General features: G+C 34.9%; 1 protein-coding gene across 1 annotated transcript in view; it reads left to right on the top strand.

Moving 5' to 3' along the window:
* mturn (maturin, neural progenitor differentiation regulator homolog (Xenopus)) overlaps nt 1–6,829 on the top strand; it is a 14,159-nt gene extending 7,330 nt beyond the window's left edge. Inside the window, exon 3 of the mRNA XM_058377241.1 lies at nt 4,168–6,829. Within this exon, the coding sequence (XP_058233224.1) occupies nt 4,168–4,272 (105 nt within the window). The 3' untranslated portion in view covers nt 4,273–6,829. The remainder of the gene's footprint in view (nt 1–4,167) is intronic.
* The last annotated feature ends 4,097 nt before the right edge of the window (nt 6,830–10,926 follow it).

The following is a 10,926-nucleotide window of genomic DNA, read 5'->3' as shown; positions in this document are numbered from 1 at the left end:
AGATAGATAGATAGATAGATAGATAGATAGATAGTAGGTTGGTCGATAGATAGATAGATAGATAGATAGATAGATAGATAGATAGATAGATAGATAGATAGATAGATAGATAGATAGATAGATAGGTTGGTCGATAGATAGATAGATAGATAGATAGATAGATAGATAGATAGATAGATAGATAGATAGATAGATAGATAGATAGATAGATAGTAGGTTGGTCGATAGATAGATAGATAGATAGATAGATAGATAGATAGATAGATAGGTTGGTCGATAGATAGATAGATAGATAGATAGATAGATAGATAGATAGATAGATAGATAGATAGATAGATAGATAGGTTGGTTGGTTGATAGATAGATAGATAGATAGATAGATAGATAGATAGATAGATAGATAGATAGATAGATAGATAGGTTGGTTGGTCGATAGATAGATAGATAGATAGATAGATAGATAGATAGATAGATAGATAGATAGATAGATAGATAGATAGATAGTAGGTTGGTCGATAGATAGATAGATAGATAGATAGATAGATAGATAGATAGATAGATAGGTTGGTCGATAGATAGATAGATAGATAGATAGATAGATAGATAGATAGATAGATAGATAGATAGATAGATAGATAGATAGATAGGTTGGTTGGTCGATAGATAGATAGATAGATAGATAGATAGATAGATAGATAGATAGATAGATAGATAGATAGATAGTAGGTTGGTCGATAGATAGATAGATAGATAGATAGATAGATAGATAGATAGATAGATAGATAGATAGATAGGTTGGTCGATAGATAGATAGATAGATAGATAGTAGGTTGGTCGATAGATAGATAGATAGATAGATAGATAGATAGATAGATAGATAGATAGATAGATAGATAGATAGATAGATAGATAGATAGATAGATAGATAGTAGGTTGGTTGATAGATAGATAGATAGATAGATAGATAGATAGATAGATAGATAGATAGATAGATAGATAGATAGATAGATAGATAGATAGATAGATAGATAGATAGTAGGTTGGTCGATAGATAGATAGATAGATAGATAGATAGATAGATAGATAGATAGATAGATAGATAGATAGATAGATAGATAGTAGGTTGGTTGATAGATAGATAGATAGATAGATAGATAGATAGATAGATAGATAGATAGATAGATAGATAGATAGATAGATAGGTTGGTCGATAGATAGATAGATAGATAGATAGATAGATAGATAGATAGATAGATAGATAGATAGATAGATAGATAGATAGATAGATAGATAGGTTGGTCGATAGATAGATAGATAGATAGATAGATAGATAGATAGATAGATAGATAGATAGATAGATAGATAGATAGATAGATAGATAGATAGATAGGTTGGTTGGTCGATAGATAGATAGATAGATAGATAGATAGATAGATAGATAGATAGATAGATAGATAGATAGATAGATAGATAGATAGTAGGTTGGTCGATAGATAGATAGATAGATAGATAGATAGATAGATAGATAGATAGGTTGGTCGATAGATAGATAGATAGATAGATAGATAGATAGATAGATAGATAGATAGATAGATAGATAGATAGATAGATAGATAGATAGATAGGTTGGTTGGTTGATAGATAGATAGATAGATAGATAGATAGATAGATAGATAGATAGATAGATAGATAGATAGATAGATAGATAGATAGATAGATAGGTTGGTTGGTCGATAGATAGATAGATAGATAGATAGATAGATAGATAGATAGATAGATAGATAGATAGATAGATAGATAGTAGGTTGGTCGATAGATAGATAGATAGATAGATAGATAGATAGATAGATAGATAGATAGATAGATAGATAGATAGATAGATAGATAGATAGGTTGGTCGATAGATAGATAGATAGATAGATAGATAGATAGATAGATAGATAGATAGATAGATAGATAGATAGATAGATAGATAGGTTGGTTGGTCGATAGATAGATAGATAGATAGATAGATAGATAGATAGATAGATAGATAGATAGATAGATAGATAGATAGTAGGTTGGTCGATAGATAGATAGATAGATAGATAGATAGATAGATAGATAGATAGATAGATAGATAGATAGATAGATAGATAGATAGATAGGTTGGTCGATAGATAGATAGATAGATAGATAGTAGGTTGGTCGATAGATAGATAGATAGATAGATAGATAGATAGATAGATAGATAGATAGATAGATAGATAGATAGATAGATAGATAGTAGGTTGGTCGATAGATAGATAGATAGATAGATAGATAGATAGATAGATAGATAGATAGATAGATAGATAGATAGATAGATAGATAGATAGATAGTAGGTTGGTTGATAGATAGATAGATAGATAGATAGATAGATAGATAGATAGATAGATAGTAGGTTGGTTGATAGATAGATAGATAGATAGATAGATAGATAGATAGATAGATAGATAGATAGATAGATAGATAGATAGATAGATACTTTATTCATTCCAATGGGAAATATACATAATATTCCTATAACATTTATCACTTATTGCTCTTTTTATTGTTTCCCATCAGGGATCAGTGACACTTTAACAGGGATCTACCAAACAACTATTCTCAAATGATTTAAGCCAAAGAGTGAGCTATTCTTTTGAAAATCACATAGTGTTCACTCCACAGTTTCCTCAGTCACCAGAAGGGTTTCAAATAAAATCTATAGTTTGTGCAAAACAGCAGTCTTCCTTTTTGGAGAAAATAGTCAGGTTTCCACACCCACACAGTGAAATGCTTAGATTTCTGCTTAGATATCTATAAAACCTCACAGCACAGTTCCATTTTCTTGTTCAGATCTGTTTTGGCTTCTTTATGCACACTCATGTTTGTACTGCAAGTGACTGAAAAACACTCATTAGTCTGACCGAATGTCTGTCCAAAAATAACCTGCATAAGCACTGTCCAAATCAATAACACCATGCTCAGGAGAAACCTGAATAAATTATAAACAACAACACCAAAATGCCATATTTGTGCCAATTCTGCATTACAGTAGCGATGACATAAACAGCTTAGTAGGACATGACTTGTTTTGGAGGTCAGCCGAAGCTCATCTTTAGCTCATGATTGGGATGAGAAGGTAAAAACAGGACAGTCGCTCTTGCTGTTTTTATAGCTATTACTGACATTCTGTGCTGACAGATTCGAGGCTGCAGGTTAGGCTGAGGAGTAAAAAAACCCCACACAAATCAGTCCTTACTCCTCTCATTACACTGGATATGTATTGGATCTCAAATGAAGTGTGGAAGGAGAACAAATCCGGGTCTTATTTATTCTCACTTGGACTGAAATTCTGAGTCTGGGTTGATTTTAGATGAAGTCTGAGACTCTGAGGGCAGATGGAATGAGGAGGATTCTTGCTACCAAAGTAGCAATTGATAAACATCTGTTACATGCTGTTATAGGAAAATAATCAACAACTTTGTGGACTAACCCAACCTGACATGAAGCAGATTTACCATTACAATGATTATTTTCCCGTAACAGCACACCCTGAACCGTTTAATTCTTTATCCACGACAACAATTTGAGATGATTACGAATCATTAATGAATGACATGTTGTACCTTTAATAGTTTATAATTACGTTTAACATTGTGAAACGTCTTAAAAACATGTTCATGTTATCATTTAAGTTAAGCAGTCTTTTCCTCACCTGCCTCACTCTTTTTTACTCTTTCTTCTGTGTCCTGAAGACTTTCCTGTAGTGGAAAACCTCCTGTATGTTACAAAAGCTCTGACACTGAAGACTCCTATAAATGTACAGTATATATGTCCTACAAAATAAATGCCACCATATAGATAGATAGATAGATAGATAGATAGATAGATAGATAGATAGATAGATAGATAGATACTTGATATTTTTAGATAGATAGATAGATAGATAGATAGATAGATAGATAGATAGATAGATAGATAGATAGATACACTTAAATACTATATGTCTGTCACACAGTTCTTGAAATATTAGGGAGTGGGAAAAAATGGACATGTGTCACATTTAGTCAAAATATAGACTGTCCTTAGTCTTAGTGTATTTAATGTCTTAGTGTATTTACTGAAAAAATCAGTGTAATGAACACAATGTTGTTTTCTAGCTCCTGGGTCTTCCAGACATCGATGACGACACGTACGAGCAGTACCATGGAGACGTGGAGGAGGAAGCAGAGACGGACCATCAGCAGATGGGTGTTAGCCAATAATGTGCTCAGTGAGGTGAATCGACCTTCCACGGGCCGGAGCATTGCTTCATTCCCCCTTGTTTTTCCTTCTTCCAAGCCATCTACACATTTCTACTGTTTTATGATATGCACTATGCCTCTGTCTTACACACTCACACACTCGCACCACGGCTTGTTATAATGCACGATTCCATGTTGCAAAGAGAAGCATTCTTACTAGACCTCCCATGTCCTTCTTGTTTTATTTAGCAAACCCCTGCTTTGAAAAACAAAATATGAAAATCATTTCAGGTTCATGTGTAATGGTATTTTTGTTGAATGGGCTGGTATCACAGTTTAATGGGTCCTAATGGTTTTAGCAGGTTATGTGTGACTGATTTTAGATGTGCCTAATGGTTTTCTAATGGGATTCAAAAGTCTAACGGTCTCTGATGGTAATATTATTGTAATAAGCTGTGGTTCACTTGTGATTTAATGGACCTAGTAGAGACTAGTTATATAATCCTGCATTTCAGGCTGTGCGTATGAAAACAGGAAGACAATTACAGTTAGTTAGTAGATACAGCTTATGTAGTTCAAGCTAAAAATATTTAATTTAGTTCATTTAAATGTTACAGATGGAACATTTTCTTTTCCTGTACTGATATTGACACTGAAATCTTGAGTATCAGCTGATATTGATATTAATTTTTTCACGTAAAAAAATGTTTTTAATTTTCTAAATTAAAAACATTTAATTTCTAAATTAATTTTACAAAATAAAAGCAAAATTTAAAAAACATTAAAATCACAACTTACATGAAAACACGGTTTAGATAAACGTCAATTTATTTATATTTTTAATTTTAAAATTAATTTTAATTAATTTATAATTTATTTATACCATAATAAATAAATATAATACATTATAAAGCATAAATATAATTAAATCAATCCTGACAAAATACAGTTAAGTCTCTTTATTTGTAAAACAATTTAAAAAAAATCTTTTCCAAATCCAGTTAAAGGATCAGATGGAATTCTTTGTTTTTCTTCAGAATCTGATCCACTATTTTCAGTATCAGATCATTGCCATCTCTGATAAATATTCCCTGTATATATACTGGATCTGACAATCTAAACATCTAAATAATCGAAACAATATCTAACACACACTCGAAAACCATTAAAACCATTAGAGCTTGTGACATTGCTAAATGGAAACCAGCAGGTTAATCCCATTAGGAAGTAAACAGATATTTTTGGTTTTGTTTGTTTTTTGAGCAAGAAGCATCCTGTTATTACCATTAAACTTAAATTCATTCCTAGAGCTCTCCTGAACACGAGACATAGCTAAAATAGCATAAGATGTTCCCCCAGAAATGTGGGAATAGTTAAACAGGTATGTTAAATTTAGAATCTTAACGATGATGAATAGAGCTTATCTTTCTTGAATGTCTGTACTTAGAGAGTCGTGATTGATTTTCTGGTGAATAGGTGACGAGGTGTTGTAATGTCGTAACGTCTGAGACCAATCAGTGACTTCAAAAAGTCAGAGGCAATCTATCAAACTCTTTTGAATGCTCATCATCGGCTTTGTCGTTGTATCTCAACGTCCTTGATCATGTGGCCATGGATTGAATAGGAATAGTGATCCCGGTAAAGCTCTCAGCCTGCGATATTTAATGCATAATAGCCCTAGATCAGAGATAGTGTGATTGCATTTTCAGCTTTCTGTAAAGACAAAGTCTTCGTTTGCACTTATGCATCGTGCTTACGTTTCTTTTTGGTCTTCGATAGTCTTTAATTGTATTAAACTATAGCCTACTTCAGGCATGTTTTCACACAAATCATGGCTAATTATAAGCTTCTTCCATGATGTTTTCCTCCCGAATTAGGCAAAAGTAAAAAAGCCTGAGTTGAGCTTTAATGTATGAAGTACAATAAGCGTGAACATGTTCGTTTGAAGCTGCAGCTTCCTCTTCTTTTTCATCCTCTAGTGCTGACTGAGGAAAATATGATCCTCACCCAGCACTTCATGATTTAAAGGCACTGAACTGACTGAAGTCTGACACACCCCACAGCAAATTCTTTCCTGGGCCGCTTGACCAATGTGAACAGGTTAGCAGGACCAGCAGGAACATCACATGTTGTTCCAGGATATGAAGAAAGCTTATATGATCCTGCTGACTTCATATACGTTTAGTGCTCGCTTAATGCTGCCATCAAAACCCCTGTATCTCCCACACACTCACTGCTTTCATACTGTCTTCCTCAGCATCCATGTACTGAAGTCTGGTGTAAGATCAATCGAAGCTACTCTTCTATAGTCATATTTATTTGATCGTCCAGCTTTAGCACTCTGCGAGCTTTTGTATATTACAACCACCCCCACCCCCACCCCCCAGTGCAAATCTCTGGGTATCTACCCCATTAAAACAACTATCACTATTTTACTGACTTTGAGTTTTAACTAAAGTTTGCTTAAAGATGTAATTTTATATAAGTTGTCTTGTTTTATCCCATGCTTTGTTATCTGATTTGTTTCATCCTCAAGTTTGTGTATGTTCCTAAATTAAACCATGTGGAGGTGACGTTCTTTCAGCTTGTCCTGTTCCCTCAGTTTTGCTTTTTAAGCCAAAATGAACCGTTTCAATATTTGAACTATTTAAGAGCCGCTATAATGTATTTTATGTTTATATTATTATTACACATGATACTCATAGCAGCGTTAGAGGAAATCCACATGCCGATTTATATTTAGAGCAAGCCAGGGTGACGGGGGCAAGGGAATAACTCCCTGAGATGACATGAGGAAGAAAACTTGAGAGGAACCAGACTCAGAACTCCTCTTCTGTAGGACACATGAGTGAGATTATAAATCATTACAGTAAACAGATAGTAGAAGGGAAAAAGACAAACGGTACTCACTGTGTTGAAAGGATGTTCAGTGTGATCAGATTGTCAATGTGTCCTGGGATGAGCATAGGACAATCTTTATGGTTTACAGCAGCGGTTTTAACACACAAGTATCATACAGTATTCATGTGAGATAATGCGCTGAAGCAAGTATTAGATTAGGCATATTTTTAGAAAATACAGCAGAAGGAGAAGCTCTGAGCAAGAGTGATCATCAGGATGAGCCAAGAGAGGAAATGCAGCAGCATAATGTTAATGTTAACGTTAATGTTATGTATTTCTACATTTATTTAATGTAGAAATTATAAATATTTATGTAGAAATTATAAAGAAATTATAAATATATTATGTTTATATATTTAAACATACAGTTACATTTTTTGAGACCTTTATCTTATTATTGTCCCAAATACACCTTAAAGTAATATTTAAAGAAGGAGGCAATGCTGGGTTGTAGCTGGTCATGCAGCTATGGGATGGCAAGAGGCAAGAGACAGAGTGGTTCTAAGAAATGGCTAGAAAATCTGGCCATGTACACAAGGTGAGTGCAACCTTTAAAGCATTTAAGACGGCTCACTGTCATGAATATTCACATGTGATCCTTTGCTTTTATTATGGGAAATGGAAGAAATTATTTTTGATATACCAGATATATAAGATATACTAAGACTAACTAAAAACATTAATGGTCCAAGAATCTAGAAACTAAAACCTTAATAAGCCCAAAAAATAAGTGAATATGACTCAATAAATACTTGTAGAAACATAACTACAAAGCATAACTGGTAACAGAAATCTATGCGTCTAACAATAAACAGGTGTCTGTGATGACATGTGACACGGCTAAGGTTGGCATGTAAATAAAGAAGGAGAGCAGGCCAAGGACGGATCCATGGGGAACACCTTGAATAACCGAAGCGGTGTCAAAGTTGTGTTTGCCAACAGCATCAAAATGATGTCTTTTAGAAAGATACGATTTGAAGACCTAGAACTGACAGATGATAAACATGCATGTCATGATTTATATTAGTAAAAGTGACACAGAGATCAATAAGTAGTAGAATGGTGAGTGCCCTGAAGTTTATATGTGAGGGTATCTCAGTGTAACCAAATTAAAGTCAGAAATTGCTGAAATATTTTGATGATTTTGTCTTTAAAAAAGCGACGAGCTTTTTGATTCATTCATTCATTCATTCAACATTCATAGCTGGACACATACAACAAGCATGGGCAATTCACTGAATTCATACTAAATGCTCAGTTTTGATTTACATGATTAGCAAGAATGGCCTAAAGTGGCCAAGAGTCAGCAACTTGCACTGGCAAGTCTTATGGCCATTACAGTAAAAAAAAAAAAGTCAGAAAAAATAATGACTGACTAACAAAACTTCTAATGTTCAGACATTAATGAGGAGCGTAGGCAACAGTCGGACTGGCATGTACATAGTGAACATAAACACAAGCTGTGATATAATAGCAAACTGACCACAACTATTCCTGAAAGAGAAGAAAGGTCTGGCAATGTTAACTAGATACTTATAACTGTGATTATACTGCATAAACAAACTGGCTGCTAATCCATCCCAATTATTTATTCAGCCGCTCATGTAGCAGCAGTAATACATAAACTGTAGAGCTTTAGTTAATGTTCCCCACGAATGGGGGGGAATATGATTATCAATGGCTCATCTCATCCGTATTTCAGGACCTGTTGATCTCCTGGAATTTTCACCTACAACATCTCTAGGGTTTACACAGAACGGTGAGAAAAAGTAATCCAGTGAGCTGTTCTGCAGGCAGAAACGTCTTCAAGAATGGCCAGACTGATTTGAGCTGACGGGAAAGATAATGTTACTCTTTATAAATGTGCTGAGCAGAAAATCATCTGATCTCAGAAAAAACAACACGCTGAACCTTGAGGAAGATGGGCTACTACAGCAGAAGACCACGTCAGCTTCGACCCCTATCTGATTGAGTTAATAGTGAGCAGAGACTCAACAAATTTTGAAAAACACCATCTAATATTATAGATAAATAAATATGGAAATCTACCTTTGTTACATACTTTTTGGAATGTATGTTTTACTTTGGTTGCCATGCAGTGAATACAGGTTTAATTACAGTGCCTAAGACAAGTTGAGAGCTAATTTGGTACAATACACTTATACCTGCATTCAAGTCCCTGTATTTACCTCATCCACATCCAGTTCAAAGGGACTCTTACTGACCAGATATTATGTATTGTTACAGCAGTGACAAATGGTAGTATGTGTAGTTCAGTGTTTGTAAAATTACTATATTTACATTTGGCCATTTAATAGGGTACCTTTTTCATCCACTTTGTCCATGTAGAGTTAGATGCAACATCTCGTTTTTCTTACACACACATGTTGCCAATTGCCCTTTAGTCCTTCTTGACTGTCAGTTTTTGACCACTGGGCTGCTGTAGCATTATTTGTTGTAGAGGTATTTACAAAAACTTGATCAAGTGCTACACCCTCTACTATGTCATCGATGTGTTGAGAATGATTCATTTTTCTAAGGTAAGTGTTTTATCCTGGTTTGGGTGGCAGTGGATCCGGAGTCTGTCTGGACTGTACTGGGTGTACAGTAAATTAATGGGATGTTGGCACATTGCATCTACATCAGTTTTACCCATTTTGGCTTTGGAATTCGGTTTTATAATAGAAAAAGCCTTTATATGTCACATATACATTACAGCACAGTGAAATTCTTTCTTCACATATCCCATCTTTGGGGTTGGGGTCAGAGCGCAGGGTCAGTCATGATATAGCGCCCCTAAAGCAGAGAGGGTTAAGGGCCTTGCTCAAGGCCCCAACAGTAGCAACTTGGTGGTGCTGGGGCATGAACCCCTGCTCTTCCAGTCCACAACCCAGAGCCTTAACCACTTGAGCCACCACCGCCCCTAATCAATACTAAGGCCAAAAATTTCCACCCATCACACCCATATGTGGTTTTTCCCCAAACTGTTGTCACAATGTTGGAGCACACACTTGTCTAGAATACATTTATATGCGTTAACATTATAATTTCTCTTCACTGGAACTAATAGACTAAAATCATTTTCCAGCATGACAATGCCCTTATGCTCAAAGCATCAAGACATGATTTGACAATCTTTGGAGTGGAAGAAATCGAGTGTCCTACATAGAGCCCTGACTGCGACTCAACTCCACTAAACACCTTCAGGATTAAATGTAACACTAATTGCACCCACACAAAATCAGCGTCTGATCTCTCTAATACTCTTGGGGCTGAATAAACACAAATCCCCACAGTCACGCTCTAACATCTAATGGAAAGCCTTCCCATACTTACTAAATCTAGTTCAAATAAAACATACATGGATGTAATGGTCCATGTGTGCAGGTTGTAACTGGGATTTAACTATGAGTCATTACTTCCCAAATAAAACTTGACTGGGATCTATTGGAGGTAGCTTTCTCTTGATGAAATTAGAGACGAAACTGTGCACAGCAACAAAAGGTGGTACCTACACTGCCCACTGAGTGTGCTTTACATATATTTTGAATATGACGAGATGTATTAATTTGCCTCCACTGATCTAAAATCCTTTAGGTATTTTTTTTTTAAATAAGGTTATACCATTGTTATATATTTACAGTGACGGGCGTGTCACATCGTGAAAGCGATTTATTTTCGCTTATAATAAAAGAACGCTTTGGTGCTTTGTGTGTTTATGCTGCACTTCCGCGTTGACGTCACCTGACGCACATAAAGGAGGAGGGCAATCCG

This window comes from Hemibagrus wyckioides, linkage group LG24 (genome assembly GCF_019097595.1).
Source record: "Hemibagrus wyckioides isolate EC202008001 linkage group LG24, SWU_Hwy_1.0, whole genome shotgun sequence".
Taxonomy (NCBI): Eukaryota; Metazoa; Chordata; class Actinopteri; order Siluriformes; family Bagridae; genus Hemibagrus; species Hemibagrus wyckioides.
The sequence above is the reverse complement of the archived record's forward strand: the minus strand, read 5'-3'. Positions and strand labels throughout refer to the sequence as shown.